The 25,553-nt window shown below is 40.9% G+C and overlaps 1 protein-coding gene across 1 annotated transcript; it reads left to right on the top strand.

The window, feature by feature from the left end:
- Positions 1–5,641: 5,641 nt before the first annotated feature.
- CCDC80 (coiled-coil domain containing 80) lies at positions 5,642–25,046 on the top strand. Its single transcript, XM_066569047.1, has 8 exons — positions 5,642–6,211; positions 6,594–8,494; positions 12,626–12,782; positions 16,685–16,821; positions 17,461–17,609; positions 19,910–20,013; positions 21,611–21,691; positions 23,686–25,046. Exons 2-8 carry the CDS (start codon positions 6,602–6,604, stop codon positions 24,030–24,032), a joined length of 2,868 nt encoding a protein of 955 aa, XP_066425144.1. The 5' UTR covers positions 5,642–6,211; positions 6,594–6,601; the 3' UTR covers positions 24,033–25,046.
- The last annotated feature ends 507 nt before the right edge of the window (positions 25,047–25,553 follow it).

Raw genomic sequence — 25,553 nt, 5'->3', positions numbered from 1 at the left:
CCTCTGAAGATTGAACACTGTGATGTACCTGATAATTTGTAAATAAAGACAAGGGCCATGAGTGCTTGCAAGTGAGCATAAACAGCCTGAAATGAAGAGTGGTACATTATCCACACATATTTCCTGATGTCACTTTCAGGCTTGAACTGTATTTAGTCTGACCTGAAGTAATGGGACATAAATCTTAAATTCTCATTCTACCTCAGTCTTTTACCTTGCTTTCTCTTCCCTCCACTGAGCCATGCAAGCAGCAAAGTGAGGTGGTACTTCAGTATATGCTTAATTGCTTTTCTGACTTAAAACCATCACAGAATTTGAATCTTCTCCATTGACTACCAATGAATTTTAGTCAAGAATGTGTGCAACCATGTAACTAGTAAATTTTTATATTCATCCCCAAGGCATTCTGATATGTAGTCCCTGAGAGTAATCATTGTGCACAGCCCTGTTTTGGAAGACTCTTCTAGAGAAGAACTGTGGCACAGTCTGTTTTTAAACATGATACTACTCCATTTCTACCCCTTCAATTTCATAATCAAAACAAGTCTTCAAAAAAACCCAAATAAACAAACCAACATTTTTAAAATTTAAAATAAAGGTTGCAAGAAAAAAAATTTGTAAGGCAGGATATTTTAGGGTAGGTAATGACTCCCACAAATACATAAGGAACAATCCCTCCTGAATCAGTGGGCTCTGTTTTCTGGCAGAATCTTGTTGAAGTTCCTCTACCAGTGGAGAGGAGATCTGAGTCTTCCCTGGTAAGTGAATGAGCTGATAGTATTGCAGGACAATTTCTACTTGATCTTATTCCAAGTGTGCAAAGCCATAAATGATTGTATTTGGAAAACAGGTGTCAAAGAGATCAGGCCTGGGAGTTCTGCATTAAGAAACCAAGTATTTGTGCAGAGAGAAGTTGCACAAGCACCAGCTTCTATCCTGCTTGAATCTGCTTTGTACCACAAAGTGGGGCTGTGAGAGCCATGAGACAATTTCCCCTCTTGCTCAGAAAGGCTCAACATCAGCTGGCAGCCCCCAGACAAAGGGAGAAAGGAAGGACAAAGGAAGCACACCAGAGAAAGGATGTGGCATGGATCCGTGTTCAGACCTGTGCTAGCATACAGCCCTCTGCTACAGAGGTGTGAAATTGAGTTGGGAATCCAAGCCCTTGCAGCTGGTGACTTCACTGCAGTGGCCAAATTAATTTAGCTGTGCAGGCATGTGACTTGGGAGCTGTAACTAACAGCACTTCATGGGACAGTCTTCAACATCAGCATTATGAGATGCCTTAGCACAGCTTCCCAGCAGGTTTCTATCACTGTAACAGAGGGATGCTGGCCTCACCTACTAACAATTTAAGTTAATTTAAGCCTATTTTCCTTATCATGTCAAGAACAATTCCTGTGACTGTCTGTCTGTATCTCTTCTGAGACTGCTCCTGTGGTTTTCTGAATGCTGCACCTCAGCAGATGTATCATGGAGAGACCACTTGCAGCATCTTCCAATGGCTTTACCACCCCCCAGCCTGTGGCTGGGTATCACCAGTTGCAAGGCTGGCAGATGGCAACCTTTGTACTCATTTGCTCTCTGTATAACACTTTCATCTTAGTGACCATAACACCAGTTGCATCAGTCAGTTTGGTGCAGAACTTTTGTCAGTCCTGTCCAGAAGATATTTCTCCCCATCTGATGTTTCTATCCCAGATGTCAACCAGATGTAGAACAAGAAATGGGTCTATGTGAGAGCCTTCCTCTCACCAGGAAGCTCTGTAAACTGCACAAGCAGAGGTGCTAAAGTATAGGTCACTAATAACATCCAGGCATCAGAACTTCCCTGAATCTCAACTATAGCCTGAACTTTTGGGGCTGCAATCTATCAGTACCTAGGAAGCTTAGCCTTGTTCAAAACATTTAATATTATGGTTTGTAATATTTATTTTTAAAGCTTGAGTGTCATATTGCATCACCTGTTTCTAGGCAACATTCTTGAGGATTCCACAGAAAAAAATGTATATTTAAAAAGTGAAGATTCAAATGAATCCAGCCAACCCATTTATCAAAAGCTCCTTTCTATTTTAGGAGCTTGATCAACTAACCAGGCACTGCTCTTTTTATCACGGGTCACTACATTTGCAAGCCTCCCTGTACTGACTCCCTTTCCTGCTCACATACAGGGGGCTGAAGTGCAGTTCCCCTGTTTCCACTACTAGTTGTTATTTCTGCAGCTGCTGGCTGGGTTATGACCCCAGTCAGATTAATAATAATAGCCTCTTTCCCCCTCAGGAAAGTGAGGACCCAGCAGGGTTCAAGAAACCTGGCCCTTCTTAGAGCATCAACAATGTGTGGCTTCACAGGATTCAGGCTCTGGTGCTCTCCACTCTAATAATCCCCTACTGGCATCAGCAGGGGAGCCTACACCTGCTTATCTGGCTCACAGCTTCCCAGCACTGTGCAGAGCAGACGATGCCAGTTTTCCTAAGCTCTTGCCTCCTTTCACCTTCCTTGGGAGCACTTTCTCCCACACTCTCTGGAGGATTGCCTTGGAGTCTACTTAAAGAAAAATTCTTAATTGGTCCTCTGGCTGCCTCCTTCTTGCTGCTATCTTATTTCTCCTCCTTTTGAAGGACTGAGAAGGAATACTAGTTCATGGAGTAGTCGACATTCCTATTAATTATTTAGCAGCTGAAATAGTGTACTTGTATGCACACCTCTTGACACATTTGATATACTTAAGTCTGATGCCTAAAGCAGAGTATAAAAAGACTCACAGGGCCATCATCCTTAAACAGATACATAATTTCCCTTTGTGGACATAGCATCAACTTTCAGCTCCTTATTGAAAGCACTCTAAGGGATACGGGTTTTGTACCTTACCTTCCACTTTTCTCAAACTGCTCAATTCAGTTCAGTGGGCTACAAAATTCATTTCCATAAGCCTCCAGTGAGCTGCACTTTTCAGGGCTGGGTGTAATTTTGATCTCAGATTTCCCATGTAGAGGTGTCCAGGGGGAGTTCGCTCCATCCTTTTGTGATTACTTCCAGTCCAGCCAAGAAGGTCTCCTAAAGCCTTGATTTGAAGACTAAGCCAGAGAAAATAGCTACATTCTTGACCAAATTATCCCAGGGTTAACTAAGATAACTAGTAAAAATTTCAAGTAATTGCAATTATTTAAAGTCTGCATTTAGCAAGATTTAATTCCTAATCATTGGCTATCCTTCTGCCTTCCTCTGCTGGATTAAAAAGCAATTTATTTGCAGATGTCTCTTTTCTGTGTATGCATGAGAAAATAATGAACAATGTGTGGCTGTGCCTTACACATAGTTAATTCCCCACCTCCCTTTCAGTAGGATCATATCCAGCAATCACATCCTTTGCAATCTTTTTGAAAAGCCTGATGTGTACAGCATAAATCACATTATTGACACTATATGACTTACCAACTTTCATTGGGCTGCTGGCAGGCTTTCTCCTTGCTGCAACATCACACCAAAAGCCTATTTCCAGGGGCTGTATACAATACAGTGACCTTTAAGTCTCTTACTGAATAGCTCCCTTCAAGTATATTGTTCTGAATCTTATGAATGTTTTACATCTTTTTTTTTTTTCTTCTTGCTGTAAAACCTTGCACTGGCCCTTCAAAATATGTGTTCACTTTACTAGGAGTCCCCTGTTGGCCTGTATAAATTATTTACTTTCTAAGAAATTAAAATATTTCCAGCAGTCATTTCAAGTTTATTCCCTGCCTTGGACAAAGGTACTATCAAACATCAGCCTTGAGAATAATCCTCATGGCTGCATGTTTTCTTGTGTGCTAGATCCTCCCTACACCTGCCTTACAACCCAACATCTTCACTGATCTGCCTCCCTTTGATACACTTAAAGCAGATTTTGTAGCATGCTACTTCTTCGATCACGTTGGGAAAGCAAAAGAAAGTCCTCATAGAAGTTCTTCAGCACATCTATGATTGGACAGGATAGACAGCAAAGCTAATGTGGAAATCTGTTAATTTCCTCTGCAGTCATGTACTGCGTGTATTTTCCTTGGCATCATCAGACTTGTGCAGATGAGATGAGTGATATTTTGCCTCTGTGTGGTTCCAAATTATTACCAAACCAAGAAAATTGAGGAAGTTTAAATTTTTAATTGATTTACCCCAAATCAAATGCTTGGCTTCAGCACGGTAGTGTCACTACTTTTTAAAGTCTTCGTAATGAAACTAGATGAAACACTGAAATTAAAACCTCATTTTTATTTAGAGTCTGTTTAAAATGTCATCATGAAACAAGGTAATTTTTAATGACATTTTTCCTTTGTCATGATAAATAAACCAGCAGGCTTGACACTAATTTAAGTGGAAAATGTTACCCACCCTTACTCCACAGAACTCCAGTTTTGTGATTCTTGTGAGAGGTACAGTCACCTTACCTCCCAGTGAATGTAGGGTGTGATATTTTGGGAAAGACTGAGAATTTTTGCCCTCGTGTTAATATGAGCACGAACATTCAGCATTCTCCCCTACCTCCAGGGCGAATCATTTGCCACAAAACACAAACTGAATGCATATTAGCAAAACCACTACTAATGTTTATCAGTGCATTTGAAAACTTATAAAAAAACAAACTAAGAAAATAAGATAGAAAGAAAGGAAGGTTTTTTTTCTTTGAAACATTAATTTCAAGGAAAGTAGAAGGTGCACCTTCACCTCCAGACAGTATAACTGAGATCAAATCCAGTGTGTTATCACAGACATGTAACAGCATCCCTATCAATAAGCAAAATCTTGGAAAACAGTTAAAGTAGTATTAAGGTCTTGGATATTTTTAGGTGTCACCCATCAACTACAATTAACTGGTGTTTTACACTGAGGATGCTCAGCACACTGAAGCCAGCGTGAATCAGCTAAAGACCAGGTGTTGCCAGCAAAACTGTGCCAGTTTATGTCAGCTCAATAGAATGGTGTCATTTAGACCATGAAGGGAGAGCAAAGGACATGACCCTGCCTTTACCCTTGTCTCTGTAGGTATTTTTGTACCTTTTCTCTTTTTTTTCCACTGCTTGTGCACATTCATAGGAAATAGATATTAGTCTAATTTTAGCACAATAGTAAACAACCTGGTCTCTTTAAAAACTACAAATTAGCAAACAGTCATGCCCATATGATGTTTGAGGAAAGAATATACTGACATACATGAGGACCTGAAAGAGAAACTGGTTGGAAAGTGAAGAAAAATTGGATTTCACTGAGAAACTCCCAGAAAGCAATATAAACAAGGAAAGGGGAAAGACAAGGCAGAAATAATGAGATTTAAAATAATAATTTGTAAACACCAGAGTTGTTATTGAAACTGATGGAGAAACATACCTTTTTATCCAGACAGTGTCCATTTGGTGGGAGGAAAGAAAAAGCTGAGGTCGGCGAACAGCAGAGAGCTGGGATGCGTGAAGGAAAGAGTTAAGGCTGGAGTCACCCTCTCTGAAGTGCTCTGTGATGCTGTGCAGTGTTTCAACCCCCAGAGCCTTCCTCCTCCTCCCTCCCTGTGTCAGAGTGGGGAGGAGGCGGGTTCTGCTGAGCTGTTAAACCCTGAGTGAAGTTTCCCTCATTTCCAGTGGCCACCGTTGTCCGAGGCTGGTTTAGAGCAGGGCTGGGGTTGCTCTGACATTCCTGGGACCGCTGCCAGCCAAGAAGAAAAAAAGACGAGTGTTTTACAATTTGCTTTTGTCAAAGCGTGGAGAAAAGGGAAAGGGAAGCGTCCGTTGTTGGTTTTTTTCAGCATCACATTCCTGTGTTTTCCTTCAGCCTGGAAAATATATTAGTGCTGGTGCTTTCTTCTCTGGAAACAAAGGAGCTAAACGGGACTGAGGAAGCAAGGAGTGGGAAGGAGGTTTGGGAAGTTTAAAAGCGAGGGACTCGGAGCAACCAGAAGTTCTCTTTTCTTAAATGAAGTCCCTGCCCGTGTGGGTAACCGGTACAGCAAAAATACAGACCTGCAGGTAAATGGAGAAGCAGAGATCACAAAGGAAATTTCCGCTAACCTCATCCCGCCTGTCAAGAAGGTGAAGAAGAAAGTTAAAAGACACACAACAGGCTCTGCGACCTGTTGGGCTGCGCAAAGATAAATCACTGAACAACAGTAAAGCTGTATGGCATTGGTCTCCTTTTAAAGGAAAACGACGTGAGAACTCGTCTCTGGCAGGGGAACTTCCCTGAGAGTGTAAGTTTCAAGTCAAATTCTTGTCTTTCTGCTCTCTGTACGGGACCCTTCCTCTCTGTGTCTTTGCATGTGTGTACACTGAGAGTGTGAGAGGAACAGGGAGAGTGAGAGAGAGAGAAGGATGCAGATCCCAGTGTCGTTTTAGATAGACAGTATCGTGTTACAGAAGGATGATCTCATTTTTTCCTAAAGAGATCCATTCTGTGTTTTTCCCCAAAAAACCTGTAAAACTTACAAAGCCACTAGGACAGGACTGAGGTGTAATCAAGCACTTATAAATCACACTAAATAACCAGCCTGTGCTTTGCAGTTTTAATCACTTGTGCAAGACATCATCATACTGTTAACATCTAATTTTTCTCCTTCCCCCCCCCCAACACAGATTGCACAATGAACTGGAGGCCAGCTCTCAGCTTAGCCCTGCTGTGGGCAGCATGGTTAGTGTGTGGCTCTGAGAAGACAGAGAGGCTAGTGGAAAGGGGGAGCCATGGAGTTAGGAAAGTGCCCCTGGCTTACAGGGCTTCAAGCAGCCTTCTGAGAGGGTCTGGAGCATACCTGAAGAATTCAAGCCCAAATCCTCGACACCCTGTTACCAAGAGGGATTCTTCAGTGCCTCCAAAGCCACCCACCAATCTCCTGCAAGGGGAAGCACGCTCCCAGGCCAGGGGCACAGGGACCAGAGTGAGATTGGTACAGAAACTCACAGCTGCCGCCAAATACCCCAAGTCTGAGATGATTAAGGATGAAGGGATATCCTCTACCACCCAGTCACGAGGGGTACGTTTCCCCTCAGGGTCAAGTTCTCCCAATGTCCTGGCCAGCTTTGCAGGGAAAAATCGGGTGTGGGTCATTTCTGCCCCCCATGCCTCTGAGGGCTACTATCGGCTCATGATGAGCCTGCTGAAAAATGATGTTTACTGTGAATTGGCTGAGAGGCACATCCAGCAGATTGTGTTATTCCATGAAGAAGGGGAAGAAGGGGGAAAAGTTAGAAGGATAACCAATGAAGGAAAAATCCTGGAACAGCCACTGGATCCTGCCCTCATCCCTAAGCTCATGAGCTTTCTGAAACTGGAGAAAGGGAAATTTGGCATGGTACTGTTGAAGAAAACCTTGCAAGTGGAGGAAAGGTATCCATATCCAGTCAGGCTAGAGGCCATGTATGAAGTCATTGATCAGAACCCCATCAGAAAAATTGAGAAGATAAGGCAGAAGGGTTTCATCCAGACATGCAAAGCAGCTGGGGTGGAGGGGCAAGTGGTTGAGGAAGGCAATAATGGGGGCACCATGAAGCCTACCCCTGGCAGTGAACATGTCCAGGTGTCAGCAAGGAAGGAGGATCCGAGGAAGACCAATAATCAGCCAACAAGGACCAAAACAGTGAGGAAACCAATGACAACCACAGTGGCCACTCCCCTGCCCACAGTAAAGACCACTACCCTCCCTCCCACCACCACAACTACTCGTGCTACCACCCACGCAGTGACAACAGCCAGCTGGTCTACAACAACAACTACACCCCTCCCCAGCACACAGAGGACCTGGACCATGAAGTCACATTCCACCACAGAGTACCACAGGCTGCCAGTAGCCCCAGATGCCACCACACCACGAGTCACAGCCTCTGAGCACTTCTACTCTCCTGTGTGGAAAACAAACCGCAGGGACCGTCAGCGTGGCCCCCAAGAGAAACAACTGGCAGCCACACGGAAGCCAAACAAGGCTCCCCGCTACGACAGCTTCACAGAACTCCCAACACCTCCCTCAGTGCACTATACAAAGGCAAGTGTGGGTAGATTTAAAGATAATAGAACTGATAGAAAGGACTTTAACCACAGGGACCTGAATGTCACACCTGGGCAACACAAACCAACTAAGACTAAACCACCAAAAAAGAAGACTCAAGAAAAGATACTCAGTAATGAGTATGAAGATAAATATGACCCGAGCAAGCCTGCTAGTTCCCATTTAGAGGAACAGTTTGCAGCAGGAAATATTCCCCAAAAGAAAGGAAAAGAATCAAAGAAGCATGACCGAATGGATAAACCTGAGAAGAAGAAGAAGAAGGACAGACCTGACAAGCAGCAGAAGAGTGAGAAGCAGTCCAAGAAGGTCAAAGCTGAAAAAAAGAGCAAGCAGGACAAAGACCGCAGTAAGAAGAAGAAAGGAAGCAGGACTGAGAATGAGGATTTCCCCAAGTCCAACAAGAAGACTTTCCTACAGCCTCCCAGGAAATCAGCAACTAACCTCCTGGAATATTTTGAAGGCAAGAGGAGACTGATTGTAAGTAATTCATTAATCTGAATTTTATTACCTAAATAAAGTCTTATCTCCCTCGTAGTAGGAGTATGTGGAACTATAAGCTTATAGTGGGTTTCTATTACTCTTTTCTGGTGCTTTTGTCTTAAGAGGTAAAATTTGTAGACCTAAATTATTGTTCTCAAAAGCCTTCTATTGGAAATCTTACATGCAGTATAAGAATCAGAATCTCAGAACCCAGAGATTAGGATAAAATCTGTTCCCAGCCACTTCCATGAGCCACCATATAGCCAACAGATTATCTTGCTTCCAGTGGATATGTAGGTGTCAGGATCAGTATCATTAAGATCAATAAAATGAGGTTCCAGTGTGGATTACATCCATTCATCACCTTGGGGTACTTGCCATAGTTACCACGTTTCAGTGCTCTGTATGTCCTGCCAGCTGGCACACCTGCTTTGTATTGGTGCTGGTGTCCCAAAGCTGGAAGCAAGCCATGTGGCTTGGCAATACTAGTGTACATCTGACTGAGGATATGCACAAAGGCATGTGATCAGGTGCCCGGAGGGATGGGGAATTTGGGATTACGATCTGATGGGAATTTGGCATTCAGATCTCCTAGACATCTTCAGAGATCCTGTGCAAACTTTATTTTGGTTAGGGTTTTTCTCCTGCTGTTTGTATTAAACTGAAACATTCCAGTAAGTTTTCAAGCCTGAGAACTTCAGCATGGTCTGGAGTTACTTGTCCCCAGGTTTTATAGCACTGTATGTTTTTCCAACTACTTATAAAAACCACTTCACCTGGGACAGGAAACAGTTTTAGTCGTAGTACAAATGTTTTTTCTGGCAGATGACACAAATCCTGAAGGGTACACTTTGGAAAACATTTATTTAAAAATGTTATTGTGGGAGCTGGTTTCTTGCAATTATCCTGCTACAAGCTGGTCTGTTTCACAGTTCTTGTCCAATAATCATTGTCACAAATGCCTTTGATTTTCATGCTCCAAGTTCCAGTACAAATAGCTGAGGTGCCAAGCTAAGATGCCAAGTTAAGATTTCAACCGTTGGAATGTAATGAATCATTCTGCTGATGATTCATGGGCCTGAAAACAAGGCAACTTTCTTCTCCCCATCCCCATTCTTCAAGGTGTAGGGAATGTGCAGAGCTAGCACTAGAAGTTGAAAAAAGCCATATATTTGAAAAAATTCAACTTGACCAAATTTTACAAATAATGCCTATTAGTTACTTGTTAACTAATATTTAGCCAAAACAAAAGCTCAGAGAGAGAAACTATAGAAGTTTCTCTCTGTAGAAGTTGGGATCCTTGAAATTTGATCTCAGTGTTGTGGTTCCCAAGAATATAGGTATCAGGACAAATATAAACAAAGTTGAAAATAAAAGAGCCAAAAGTAAATCTCACAGATGTCAGACCACCACAGTCCTGGCAACTTAAAGGATTGTCTGAAATGTGAACCTTCTGATACTGGGCCACCTCACAGCTGGATATCTGAGAAAAGAGTTGCACAATCTCAGGTTATCAGGCTAGAACTCACTGAAGACAAATGATTATGCCATGCTGCACCTCACTTTTCCTGAATCTAATAACATCCTCAACCTGCTTACTCTGAAGCTCCCTGAAGAATAGGTTTGGTTTGGTTATTAGTAAAAACAACGGCTGAACTCTATTTTCTCATTGCCATGTGGAAAATAAAGAACTTCTCAAGTTTCTTTGAATCCCCATGCGTGCCTATTTGCATTCCTTCCAATCAAACTCTTCAGTTCCCTTAGGGGAACAGTCCTTAGAATTAACTCTGAAATTCATGAGTCTTTAAACTCCCTCTCTAGAAAATTAGCCCACATTTCTGCAGAAGCAGCTCTACCCAAGTTGATCCCCATTGCTTTGCTGTACTTTTGTCTTTCAGACTGGCTTCCAAGGACATTGTTTCAGTGCTTTTCCAAACATCTTTTAAGAGGACATGGGGTTTTAAGCTCTACGTCATTAACAATTTCAGATTTCAGTGTGAATTTCAAACATCTGGGACTTTGAAATCTATTCTGGGTTAAGTTCAATTAATGACAAATATAGGTCCCAAGTGCAGAAATTGAAAATCCTGTATGGGTTTTTAGTCCAACAGCCTCACCTCTCTATGGTGGAGGTTTTGTTGCAGTCTTACAAATGTTTAGAAATTTTGGCCTTGTGAGTTTGGGTTTTTTGTTTATTTCTCTGTGGTGACGAAATGCAAGCTGACAGTTTTTTTGTAACACTCCATATATACCCACATGCACATATACACATATTCACACACACACACACACACACACATATGCACACATGCAAATGAGGAATGGGAAGATAACCAGATGACTGGAGCACCTCTCCTTTGGAAACAGGGTGAAAGAGTGGGGGTTGTTCACCCTGGAGAAGAAAAAGCTCCAGGGAGACCTTATAGGAGCCTTCCAGTACCTAAAGAGAGCTTATAAAAAAGACAGAGAGTGATAGTTGTGGATGCTCTATCCCTGTAAGTGTCCAAGGCCAGGCTGGATGGGGCTTTGAGCAAGTTGGTCTAGTGGAAGGTGTCCCTGCCCATGGCAGAAGGGTTGGAACAAGATAATCTTGAAGGTCCCTTCTCACCCAAACCATCCTGTGATTCTGTTGATAGAGACAGTGCACATACAGCCTGGGTTAAACAGACCTGGCACAAAACTTTGGTTGGAAATTTGCTTTGTTCTACAAGGTTTGATGAAGCAGATCAGATTCAGGCTTGACTCTGCATTCCAGCTTATGACCTCCAAAAGTAGGAGATGATAATATAAAACAATGATCTGTTTTTCATCTCAGTCCTCAAGCCCTTCTCATAATCTTTTTTTTTTTATTTGAAGCTTTTTAATAAGCATTTTAAAAGCAATGTTTTACATGCTGTAACCCTGAAACAAAATCCTCTTTCTGTCTGTCACTCTCATTCACCTTCATGTCCCAAAGCTGTAGTCATGCCAGGGGTCTTTGCATAAATGAGAGGTAGATTTTATAAGCCTAGAAATGTTTTTACAATGATGAACTAGATTTGTAATGAGTGTACAGTAAAAATTAGCCTTCAGGCCCAACAAACTTCAGAAGGCAGCCAGAAAATTATTGCTCCTGTTACACGTTAAAGCATAAATTTATAATTGAAGGATTTTGGTGATTATTTGTGACCTTAAATCATAAAACTTGAGTCTATATTCCAGCTCCCTTTGTATTTGGGGGATCAGTGGCAGGTGTTTGATTGCAGTTCACTGCTGCCAGTTAGAACGATTACATTGCTAGAGTTGCATTATTCCTAGGAATCTTCTGCTGGAAATACTGCGTAGGATCACTGAATGTTGTTATGGACACCCCTTCCATGGAATATTTTCATTTCGGTCACTGATGAAGGATCTGAGTTGTATGCTCTAAAGTTTTTAAAAATTAAATCTTTGCAATCCTTAGAAGGCTTTGAAGTAAGTACTGTAGAATGTAGAGCTTTTTATACTTCTGTTGTTGTAATTGTTCGTCTTCCTTTTTGCCCACAGCTGTGCCTTTGTGCAAGTGTAAGTCCCAGGAGACATCAAAGTAGCTTAGAACAAATAAAAGGAAAAGCAGTTATTTTCAGATGAAGTCACAGTGGCCTTAGCAAGAACTCAAGGTCTTCCTAGATGACCATCAATTACATGAGTACTCATGTAGCCCTAATTGTACTCACCCCTTGGCAGTCAAAATAGGCACGGGAGCCCTGCCTGGACTGTGGGATGAGGGCAGAGCAGCTGCCCTGTGAGTGAGTCAGAGCACCACTGAAGGCTGTGAGGGAGACTTGGTGGGCCTAGCAGAGCAAGGGATAAAAGGAGAGTATGTGGCTTTTTGTAAAATATCATGATATTTCCTCTACCAGCATTGTGGTAGAAGCAGCAGAGGAGCTGGTGCAACCAGCTGTACCTGCTTCCGAAAGTTTTCCTGTAGCTGACTGAATGTCCTTGGGTCAGGCCTGGGCATGAGGGTACACTCCAAACAGAAATAAATAACAGCTTTATGGGAAAGAAAGCCCACTTTGCAGACAGCCACTGGTTCTCCCTCAGCAAAATAATCACCTGCTTCATTCCTTATACTAAACAAACTCTTTTGTCTCTGCCACCAACCAGCTGATCACAACCCCCAAGGCGGATAACACCATGTACGTACAGCAGCGAGACGAGTATCTGGAGAGCTTCTGCAAGATGGCAACCAGGAAGATCTCAGTCATCACAATTTTCGGCACCATGAACAACAGCAGCATGAAAATTGACCACTTCCAGCTAGGTTTTTTTCTTTTAATACTTTCTTTCCATCTCATGGGCACAATACAGACAGCAATGGGAAAAATCACCCCAGCTTTTGACCCCCAGGGTCAAAATCTAAGATTATGCAGGACCTGAAAAGTAGTTCATCTAGACATATTTAGTGCCACTTTCTTCACATTCAGATTTTCCATGTAGACAGGTGACACTGGGCATGCATCTCTCTTAGGTAGCTTTGAAACAACTGCTGTCAGTGTTCATGTCCTGGGGAAGTACCCATCAAACCAGTGAAAACCTGTCCTTTTGTAACAACAGCGGCTGGACAAAGACTTCAGGTTGCAGTCCAGCAAAGCACTTAAGCTTAGGTATCTCTTGAATCATTGAATCATCTCATTTCTGTCTGAATCTAAAGGTTAACACCACTGTGAGTGCTTTGCTGGATGAAGCCAAAGAAATACAAATATTCTACAATTCTATACTCCAAATAGAATAAAAGCCTCTAATTTTGCTTACAAGTCCACCACATCTTTCCCCTCAAAGTTCATCTGGTTTTACCAAACTTTGGGAAAAAATGTGTGATGGAACAGAAAGCTCAGGACCTGACCAGCTGCAGTGTGTTTCAGGTCTGGCACATAAATGGCCAGAAGATCACAGATTTATGTCTGGCCTCCAGCTGTGCCTCTGCTACTCTTAGAGGAAAAGGATCTAGCCTTGTGTCACTGAGTGACAGTGAGTCACAAATCCTGCCAGACTGTCTATTTGTGCACCTCCTTGACAAATCTGGAGCAGTGCAGGATCTTCCACATCAGGCCAAGGTTACTCAAGGTCATGTTTTGTGTACCTAGATCACTCTGCCTGTCAGTGGACTGTTTAGGATTATAGTTAGCTCTAGTCTGGCTAATATTCAGACATTCACTCTGACATAGACCATATTCTTTCAGCCTGTTCCAAACTTAACCTACATCCAAACTTTCCCCAAACCACATAAGAGTATATAACAGCTGAGTTCTCATATGAAGAATTAAATTGTTGAAGAAAAACAGGAGATTTAGAAGGGTATAGGTTAAACCTTACATGAAGTTCACCTTACAATTTTGTCCAAAACACCAAATCCTGAGCTTTATAGCAATAAATGCAATACGAATAAATAATACAAATATCTTTCTGTCCTACCTCCCTTTCTCCTCCACCCTTCCTGTTTGTATGGCCTCTTCAAGGCTCATTCTGTGTGAGCATCAGAGGCAGCAAAAGCTCCTAAGAAACATTTTGTACGCAGTATGTTTCTGTAGTGAGAAGCTTGAGCACCCAGCATGATGAGGTCTACTAGGAGTGCTGCATCTTGGGACTGAAATACAAAAGACAATAACAGAAAAGTCAACAGAAAAGACTTTTCACTTGAAATTTCAAACACATGGTGGTCAATGAAAGAACCTCAGTGACACTGGTTGAGATTAGCTCACACTGATACCAGAGAATATTTCTCACTTTCCCACTGGAATGACACAAAAGCTGAGTGTCACTGCAGAGGTCCTCTCTTCAGACCAAGGTAGCAAATGTGCTTTCTTTTCCCCGTGAGAAACAGGGCTTTAATCAACTAAACATCAGCCCCTGGCTACCAATCCTACAATCAAAGCAAGCATCTAATCTATCAGGCCACTGCACTGCTAAAACAACCTGCTGGCCTTCTTTGTAACCTCGTTGGAATTATTTCTAGAGATAAATCATCTTCCCAGGCTGTCTAGCTGCCAAAGATGTATGGAGAAATGTTTCTCCATTCTTTCAGAGAAAAAGCAAAGAGAGTAAGGACTTTGCAGGTAGCAGCATGGTCTCAGCTCTGGTGGATCTTCATGCAAATCCCAGATGTCCTCTATGAGGAGGGTGTCAGGGACAAGCAGTGACTTGGAAGGAAAGAAGCAATTAGATTAACTTCCTTTTTCTCTACAGAAATAATTTCCAAGTTTGAAAGACAGGTCAGCCTTTGTGGTATTATTTTTTCCTTGATACAGAATTTTGTGTATCACTCTGTAATTTAATATTCTTCTTCTCATTGTAAGTTTTGAAAGAAAATCACCTAAAAAGAAAATTCTAAAGAGCTAATAAACTTCATATTGGTACCTAGAGTTTAAAGCAGAAAGGTGCCATAGGTCAGTTGATCTAAGTTACTCCTGTACCTTAGCTGTTTTCCATCACATTTCACAATAACAACTTTTGCATTTTTCCATCTCCATCTAGGCCAATGAGATAGTCTTTGCTTTTAAACATGAACTTTTAGTCTATCTTTTAATGGTCATACTTCCCATTAGTAATACATAAATCTAGCACATTTAGATATATTTATGAAGTGGATAACCAATTAGCGCATCTTGCAATCCATCCAATGAAAAGCTAATAGCATTGCTTGTTAATTCTTCATAAAACTTTGAACTGAGGTACATATAACAATGAAAACTCATATAAATTAGATATATAGCATGATAAGTATAACCAAATTTTAATATTTTCTGGCTTGGGGTTTTTTTTTAAGCAGTGGGCTCAAGATGTGAAATCTCAAGATCAGATTCTAATTCAGACATTTTCCCAAAATTTTAATTCAGAAATTTCATTCAGTCTATACACAGGATGGATCTACTGCAAAATTTGAATCAGATCAGTATGCTCCTTAAAAACCCTGTATGTTTAGAAAACTATTTTAAATGCTTTGCTGTATAATGACTAAAATCTTTCTTGTTGCTGTGGATCAATTAATCACATCTCTATTTGCTGACAAATAATTATGGACCAAGGGACTGAAAAGTTGTACCTCTGGATTCCATCTCTTGATGACCTGCTGTGTCTCTGACTTCAGGCAGGTTACTTAAGCCATGGCTGAGATTTCTAAGTGAGGAGATGAATATAATCTTCACAGTGGTGTCACAGGGCATAGACAGGTTTGCAAGCTCTTGGTGCTAGTAGCTAGTAGTAGCAGAGGTAACATTTCACTTGGTGTGTGGTTTAGCCTGCCCTTAGCTTTCCAGGCTTACAATTATGGAGGCTTGTTTCAGCACTGTTGCAGTTGTATAGAGCTGTGCTGGATGCTACAGCTGAAGCTGTGCTGATGACACGGAGACTTTCAGGACTTCACTGCAATGCACCCTGGTTGCACAGGATGTAAGGGACCTTAGTAGCTCCACAGGCTTGTCTTCAAATCTCTGTCTTCAGAAATCTTTTCCTCATTGTTTCAGAATGTTTTCTTAGAGTAGACCACTGAGTAGGTACAAGTCATAATCAAAACTAATTTTTTGCTTATCGGGCTGCTAGAATCAGCAAGCAGAAGGAGGAAGGAGTGCCAAAGTGGGATATCTCGAGAGGTATGCTGCCAGCACTGCAGCATTCAAGACATGCTGAACAGTTTCTGGTTTCTTATAGTCACTGCATGTAAATTTTTAAGACTGGTAAGGTTAACTCTACTGTCCTGGCCTACCTCAAGCTGTTCTAGCTATATTTTACTGACCCAAAACACCTATGCTGTTTCATTTGCACATGGTGCACATGGCAAGAATTTTTATTTTCAATTACAGAAGTGGCTACATTTCAGGAGCTCATGAAATGATTAGTACATGCATATACGTGTATGAGCATATTGAAAAAATCTCAAAGATCTTTCCAGGAAAAAGCAAGATTTCTCAAAAGAATGTACAAATGATAAATATTGAAGTGCATGAGTCCTAGGATCGTCTGATTTTCAAAGACTATTGGGATGGAAAACTAGACAGTTAAAAGTCATATGAATGAGAAGTTCACACACATGGTTTATAATACACTGAATATGCAGCAGGAAGAGAGCTTCTGAGAAATGAATTCTCGCTTTTCTTTTAAGGCAAAATTAAAGGCAGAGTGCTGTGTGATTCCATTACTATTTTTATTTCTCCTTTGCCTCACATTAAGATAATGAAAAGCCCATGAAAGTGATAGAAGATGAAGATCTTGTGGACCAGCAGCTCATCAGTGAGTTGAGGAAAGAGTATGGGATGACCTACAATGATTTCTTCATGGTGTTGACAGACACTGACATGAAGGTCAAGGTGAGGGTTTCAACTCTTTGAACTCAGCTCTTTTGAAAGAAAATGCATTGGAAACATATGAAAAAACAATTGAAAAATTTAGGAAATTACACTTCACTTGCCTGTGAGGCACATAGATACTGATGCAGGACCTGGTTATTGCTCAAGGACAAGCAAAAGAACAAACAGTAAGCAAAATTTTCAGAACTTAGGTCGCTATCTTCATTTTCTGCACTTAGGGGATCTCAGGAATTGTGTATTTCTGCTGGAATGATGAGGTACAGAACCTCCTCACACCTGACAGGGTTCTAATGTGGTACCTGGCATTCTAAAACACACAGTTTGGCTGCTCAACAGGATGACAGCACATTACATAGGAACAATCCTCTAGCTGAATGGTCGTACAAAAGGATATAACAACTGCAATGTCCTGGCTTTATCACTTTAGACAAATACTGAAAATATAACTCTTCCAAAGGGCAGTCTGACTGCAAAAACAATTATATTTCCCTAGTTTCTGATCTGTTTTAGGCCCTGTTGCCTGTGTTCAAATTAGAATACTTGTATCTCCAAATATCCTACAGTGCTGTGATACATGCAGAAAGGCTGCTAATATGAGCATCTTCATACCCACCTGTCTTGGTTTTTTTTTCTTAACAGCAATACTATGAAGTACCCATAGCAATGAAGTCTGTATTTGATTTGATTGACACCTTCCAATCACGAATTAAAGACATGGAAAGACAGAAAAAAGAGGGCATTGTCTGCAAAGAAGATAAGAAGCAATCCCTTGAGAGCTTCTTATCCAGGTATTGCCTTCTGTTCTTATTTGCTGCTAGTTCTACTAATTATCTACTAATTATTATTACCAGAAAAAATACTCATGTAACTATTTCTGGGATTTTAAAATATAGATTTCTCAGTATTTCCAATGTTAAACAAATACAGAGATGCAGCCAGAGCTGAATGTAGTCTTGTATAGAACGCTGAAAGACAGGAAGCATGCTTCCTGACAAACTACATCTTCCTTGGACACTGATTTTCAATCAGTTTCCCCATCATGACATGGAGATAATAAAACTGATTTGCATTAGAAAAGCAAATAAGGATTAATTCACAGATGTTAGCTCAATGTTTTGAATTTATGAAGCACAATGTTTATGTGTTTTGATCATCAACCATCCCAATCTCATTAATTCCATTCTAATCCCTCCCACGTAGTTCAAATCAATAATTAATTCTCTCTGACTTCTTTCTTATCCTGCTTGAGGTAACAGTTGGTCTTTGCCAGTATTAGTCATGCATATTATTAGAAGGAGGAAAACCTTAAGTTTGGGGACGAGTCTCCCTCTTAGATCTAGACACTGGCTGTGCTGCTCTCCAGGCTCACACATGAGAACAGGATGCAAAACAGGTGGAGGAGGAAGAAAGGATCCACCATGGGATGGGTCTGGCAGATTTGTCAGGAGTATTGGTCCATGACTTCTGATGTCAGAAATAAAGCAGAAATCTGTACATTAGTGTTAGTGAACTAACAGCTGTGCAGGACCAACTGAATTCATTTCTAAGATGTAGTCCCAGATGAGCACACCAAGTGCTCCTGGGGTAGGGGAATAAACAGCTTGAATAGCTTTCAACACTTTTCAGCTCTGTGTAACCATGAAACTCCAAACGAGATATTTTAAAAAAAACCACAGAACCAAAAAGAAATATAAAAGTATCTTAAAGTGACTTGCAGGTTTTCCCTAGGCAAAATATGATCCAATGGCCACATTCTCACTCATTGTTCATAGGTAACCAGGGGCTTTTCTATACAAAATAGCACAAATATTATTTTGTTCACCATTTGCAGAACAATGACACAAAATTTCCCTCCTTTTCTTCACATCACATATATGATCCTTAATACTTCTCATTCCTATTCACTTAACTGTACATGCACATTCATGTTTCTTTGCTGTTCCTCCTGAGAAAGATGAAAATTGAGGAGGTTTGCTTTTCAAGGATTTACTTTTATAGTTGTAAAAAAACACCAGTATCGATCAACAACCAGAGACATCAGCATACACTGCTCTTCTAACAACTTCTTCTCTGATTTTGAGCAAGTCCCACCTTATCTTCAGCTTCTCTTAAGTGAAGCAGAATTGACTCTTTGCATTAGCCTTCATTTTGAGATCTTCACATGGTACAGCAAAAAAGCAGGCTATTATTATGACAGAGTAACATCTGCATCCATTTAAAAGATCATTTCCTGCTGTAAAAATAACTCTGCAGCTTTGCAAATTCCTATAAATCTGATTTATTTAGGTTAAGTGAAGAAGTATCTATATTTAAAAAACAAGTTGTTGAGAGAATATTAAAAACCTCTAGAGTTAGAATTTTTAAAAATTTCAAGTGTCCCTATGGCACTGACTTTCCTTGACAGGAAAGAAAGGAGATCCTTATGCAAAATCTTGGGTAGATGGTGCAGTCCCTATTAAAGAAAGATTCCAAGATCTATCTTACTGCCCCATGCATGCCCTATACAGCCATGGGCTGACACAACCACACACTTACAAACAAGCTCAGATTTAGAGCCATGTTGAAGGTATTTTGAGCAAATGTGGTGCAGGAAAGAAAAAAGAGGTCAGTGATTATTTACACAGAAGTATGAGTTATGTCTGAAATGAAGATCCACCCTAATTCTCAGACAGCTCTTGGACTGCAAAATAACTGTGCAGTTCCAGCAGTGGTGAATGACGTAAAAGCTAAATGCCTAGTGAGGAATTCCACAGGAATCCTTCTCTCTTGAATATACACTTCTCAGTACTGCTGGAACTACTGAAGGGCTTTGAGCAAAGATCATAAACTTTGCAGTGTTTGTTTGGTGAAGCAGCAGCACTGCAGGTGTTTCTTTGAAAGTTTTGGAGCTGTAAAGTTCAAAACAAGCTGTAAAATTCAAACAAAACTTTATCCTCTCCCAGTGATTGACAGAACTGGGAAGATTTCCCATCCAGCTGTTACTTAGAAGTTGTGAGAGATTTGACATATATCAGCCTACAGAAAACAGAAACACTGAGAGGACTTGAGTCGCATGTCATGACCATGCCTGGCAACACTCTCTTTTCAGGTTCCGATGGAGAAGGCGCCTGGTGGTGATCTCTGCTCCCAGTGATGAAGATTGGGCTTATTCCCAGCAGCTTGCTGCTCTCAGTGGACAAGCCTGCAATTTTGGTGAGTCAGAAGGAATTATATTCTAGCTCCCCCAAACCGCATCCTTCCTGGTGATATCACCACGATTCCTTTGCTCAAGTTTGAACCTGGACAGTCTGAAGAGTCTGACAACTGAAAACCTTCCTCCAGATCCAAATGGAAGATTATGTTAAGCAGGTAGTACACACTAGTGGCTAAGACAGCTAGACAAAGGATTCCCTGGAATCATTTTGGAAACATTACACTCATGTACCAGAAAATACTAGCACTCCAAAGCTTCTCTTCTGGCTTGTACTTCAGGAGACTAATAGTTGTTTTGGGGCTTTTTTGTACTGCACAACTTAACAAGACAAGGAAAATGCTTTGGTAAGGGCAGGTCCTTTAAAATCCAACTGCAAACTGGGCCAGGCATCAGGGAAATGCATGGACACCAAGGTTTTTTTTCTTTTCCTTACTGCTTCATTGCCAAATCTGTAAGAATATTGATGGAATCCATTTCAATCCAATAAAGGCCCTCACAGACCCATAACTAGGTACTTAAGGTCCACCTACATAGTCAGTGGAGAGAGAAGGGCTCCTCCCAGAGACAACTAAGGGCAAGACCCAGAGGTACTCTTCTGTCTTCATGCCACAAAGTGCAGAGAGAGTTACTCCTTAAGTTCCTAGCAATGCACACAACATATGGGGTCTAGACTCAACTCCTTCAACAGAACAAAACAGGTCCCTTTGAACAAGTGCTATTTCAATGCATTTCAATTGCACCAGAAGGGAGATCTGCACAGTATGATTGTTAACTCATAATCACCTGGCTTATGTTCAGAGCATCAGCATCACCTCATTTGGAAAGTACCAAAGTAAACTGCAACATGGGCCACTGCAAAATGCTTTCTGAAGAATAAAATTTAGTCAAAACAGTTGAGTATCCCCACCCTTTGGTACCTTGAACATAATCCAGTGAGCTTCTAAAGCACTTATCAACCAAGCACTTTTAACTAAGTGGTATGTTTCCAAGCATCTTACCTCCAAGTTATAAAAGCAGTTACATCAAAGATTTTGTAGATTGTACTGACTCATGTTACATGAACAGTTCCTGCTGTCCCTAAGGTCTTTCTTCAAAGCAGAGGCAACAGTCCAAGCCTCTGTGCAGAACAAATGGAAGAAGTGAGTATCTGTCATAAGCTATTCCCTGTAGTCATTCAGAGTTTAACTGGCATAGATTATGTTGCCTCTAAATAATTTTTTGCTGTGTGTATGATAAGTAAAAGCTTTACTAGTCAAGAAAACACTGTAGGAAGATCCTGGAGTTGGAGAATGGCCTCTGCAATTTACTGGTGGTTCTGATGCTTGTATCCATATGCTACAGAATCACACCACCCACATCACCATGCTGCTGTCCTTGGAACAGCTGTATGCAACTGATATCACATTTATTCAACACATCAGCTTATCCTTATGTTTGAGACAGATTACGTGACTGGCAGGGACTGCATAGAAATCAGTAATTCTCCTGGAGGGCTGGCTGAGACTGGGCCCTAATATAGCAAGCACAGACCTGGCTGATTAAACTGAAATCTGACCAAAGATCTGGTCTGAACCAAAACCTTTATTTCCTCCACAGGTCTGCGCCACATAACAATCCTCAAATTGCTGGGAGTTGGAGAAGACATTGGAGGTGTCTTAGAGTTGTATCCAATTAATGGTAAGTGACTGTTTCCAGTTTCTTCAGTACTACCTCTGAAGGGCATTATACGGTGCTGAGTACTTCTTTGCTCTAATTCCTTTAGAGGAATGAGTATGATTGTTTTCCTGTTTTGTTTCTTTTAAGAAATAAGATGACACAAAAATAAACAAAAAGCTTTCTTGACGTTTCTGGGGTAAATATTTTATAGGTTCTTCAGGAAAGAAAAGCATAAATATCTGAGGTTCACCTCACATTTTGATTTCCTGTGAAATTATTCCCCAGGACGCTCTTCTGCCAGTCTTGCTGTCAAAGACAGGAATGTCTGTGCCTGTTTACATGCTCAAGAGTTTGCAGGGCTAATAGAAAACACACTCAGCAGATTCTCCTCTAGGGATCCCTCATTTATATTCATAGAATGGCTTGGAGTGAATAGGACCTCTTAAAGATAATCTAGTTCCAACCCCCTGCCATGGGCTGAGACATCTTTCACTTCATCAGGTTCCTCAAAACCCCATCCAACCTATCCTTGAACACTTCCAGAGACAGAGCATCCATATGGGCAACCTGCTCCTGGGTCACACCACCTGTATCCTAAAAAAACCTCTTCCTTATATCTAATCTAAATTTACCCTGTTTCTGTGTAAAATTAATACCCCTTGTTCTCTCTCTGGGCCCTGGTAAAAAGTCTTTCTCCATCTTCCTTATAAGCTCTCTTTAGTACTCCACTTGCATCCCAGCATACTCTTCCAGATAGATCCTTAAGAGAGTCCTTAAGCATTGTCAAATGCTATGGGTTCCTCTGCTACCTAATCCAAACAACTGCCTCCATCGGTGGAGGAACAAAGACAGAAAGCAGCTTATTTATTCTGCGCATTAAAGCATTCTAGTCCTTCTACAGCACAGGAACATTAAGTCCATGTATGAGGAAAAAATAAACAGAGGAAGCTGATGTCAGACTTCTTCCACCAACACTCTTGCAGCCTCCACTGATTTTTCACTGGAGGCTTCATGACCTTGTTTATAGTTCCTATTTGTTAAGATCAACAGATCTTTGTCTAATCTCTCCTTGAATTGATGTTGACTTCTAGCACGTGTTCTACTGGGAGAGCTTCTAGAGAGGTACCTTTTATTTGGCCCCTATACCTTTGTTTGATTCCTCTTATTTCTTGTGTGGGAAAAAAGGAGAACATTTAATCCCTATGCATCCCTGCAGTAACACTGACATTCACTCCCACCTTGCTTCTGCTTCAACGATGCTATCATTGGACCTTTGGGAGCCTTCTGAAAATTCACATAGCCTTTATCAGCCAGGCCACTCTTAACCACCTGCTTGCTGACCTCTTTCAGAGGACCTCAAGTCTGTAAGGCAAGGTGCCACTGTGTTAAGAGTCCTGTTGCCATGCCAACTATGTATATATGTGCCCACTGATCTTAGTTTACTTACTGTCTTACAGTTTCTACTCATTTACCCAACACAGACTTCACACTTAAAAGCCCGAAGTTCACCAGATTTACCCTAGAACATATACGTTAAAGAGGAAATTACATCTACCACATTCCATACTGCACATATCATGACAGTTCAAGAGTGAGGTTCTATATTCTGCAATTCTTCTATCACACTTCAATTATTTTAATTTCTTTCATTGTTACTGTTTTCCACATATGTCTTCTGCAATACATAATCTGGTGACCCAAGCTGAAAAGACATCAAAGAAATTAATGGATTTTGGGTAACAAAAAGATGTATCACACTACAGTAGCTTCAGGCTAGAGAATAAGAAAAAGTTTACAGAACTTTAAAAAGCTGTTAAAAATACATCCTTAGTACAAAGGAGAGTAATTTCATTTCAGATACAGGAAATGGATCTGAACTTGCAAATGACAAGAACCTTATATTGCCAACTCTTGGGCTGTATCTTATCTCCCGTTGCTAATTTTTTTACCTATAAATCATCATCATCATCTCCTGAACAAAACATTAATGCTGATTTTATGTGATTACTTTCTAGGAAGCTCAACTGTAGACCGAGAAGACATCCCGGCTAATTTAGTGAAAGACATTCGGAATTATTTCCAAATTAGCCCTGAATATTTCTCCATGCTTCTAGTGGGGAAAGATGGCAATGTCAAATCCTGGTATCCTTCTCCCATGTGGTCTATGGCAATTGTGTATGACCTGATTGATTCCATGCAGCTCCGGCGCCAGGAAATGACAATCCAGCAGTCACTGGGCATGCAGTGCCCCGATGATGAGTACGGTGGGTATGGCTACCACAGCTACCACCAGGGCTACCAGGAAGGCTACCAAGATGACTACCGTCACCATGGAAGTTACCACCATGGATATCCATACTGAACAGTGACTTAGCCTCTGGGTGCCCCCATGTCTGTCTTTCAATAGCTATCCAAGCAATAGGTGGCCAGTTGCAGAAAATCTTCCCAGGCCACCTAGATATCCATGCCTCATTCTTCTGCTGTTCAATCAAGGGACTTTGGTTATTTGCCTTCTCAAAAATGAAGAAGCCTTTACAGTGAAGCAATTCAAACCAGTAGCATTGAAGCTTTAAACAATAAAGACTCCTTTATACTTTTAAACCTTTATAAACAAAGGCCATCAGCAGGTGCTGTTTGTATTAAAACCAAACACAAGAATCCCACAGCCTCAGCCCATGGGCACTACAATTGTCCATCAATGTGCTTTTTACTACTTTTTCTAAGAAGGAAAAAAAAAAGTATATTTATTGGAAAGTGAGCTTTCATCATGCTTATGAAGAAAAACAAAAAAACACATTTTGGGTCTCTCCCAGAAAAGAAAAATTTAAGAAAGAAGCATGGGGCATGCTCTTTAATAATAACAACAACAGTAATAAAATCTTTTCAAAACATCATGTTTAAAAAGACAGCATCCCTTCTACAGTGCATTACCATTGTAATTAGCTGACTTTATGAATGAAAATAAGACTTATGGCTATGGCAGAACTTGTTCCAATACAATACGATGTTAAGTTCTTAACTACAAAGCTTACTGCATGGCTATTTATTCTTTCAGTTGGGGTCCCTGTTCTTCTAGGTCCTGCCCACCTCACTGATAAATCCAAGTTAATGAGAGCTAAGTAGACATACCAACCAGGGTTAGCACTGTCTGAAATACAGAAATCTGAAATGCATTATTTTCATCAGAAAAAGAAATCTCATTCAAGTATATTTTTCATGAGGTGTAACTAGCTCTCTATAATAATGCTTTAATTAAACTCTTACTCCAAAATTCAAATTTTCTTTTACCTTTTCTGCTCATACCCTTGCCTACAAAAGTGATCTGGATTAAATGTTTATAAAAGTATTTGAGATTAAATTAATCTGCTAAACCATGTCTCTGTCTGCCACATTTTCAGAAATGTTTTTATTTTCACCCTTCTCATTGATGTCTTAGGGCATTGGAGCTGTAGCACCACTCTACCTTACTCAAACCAGTGTCAGGAACTGCTTGCATAGCCATGGTTTCAACCATACATAGTCATTGTTTCTAGTCATTTGGATTAGATTTCTAAATATTAAAGATGCAGCAGAAAGATTATGGAATATCTTAATGTGAAGATACCATGTCAGCCTTTATAATGGAATATTGGTCACTTCTGATGTTGGAGGTGTGCCTGACCAATCATATTTCTTTTTATAATCCATTATGTGGGTGCACATCACATATAGATGCACACAACAGGGCAGTTGTACTGGGTATTGCTGTCACAGAAGTAGCACAGGAATAGGGAAAAGCTATAGCTCTAAACTGGCCAGACCATGCCCTGCATTTTGACTTCTGCCATTTTCCTGATTCCTTTTTTTCCCAGATGAAAACAAAACTGGATAAAGCAACAAGTTC

Source organism: Molothrus aeneus, chromosome 2 (genome assembly GCF_037042795.1).
Source record: "Molothrus aeneus isolate 106 chromosome 2, BPBGC_Maene_1.0, whole genome shotgun sequence".
NCBI classification, from domain to species: domain Eukaryota; kingdom Metazoa; phylum Chordata; class Aves; order Passeriformes; family Icteridae; genus Molothrus; species Molothrus aeneus.
The sequence above is the reverse complement of the archived record's forward strand: the minus strand, read 5'-3'. Positions and strand labels throughout refer to the sequence as shown.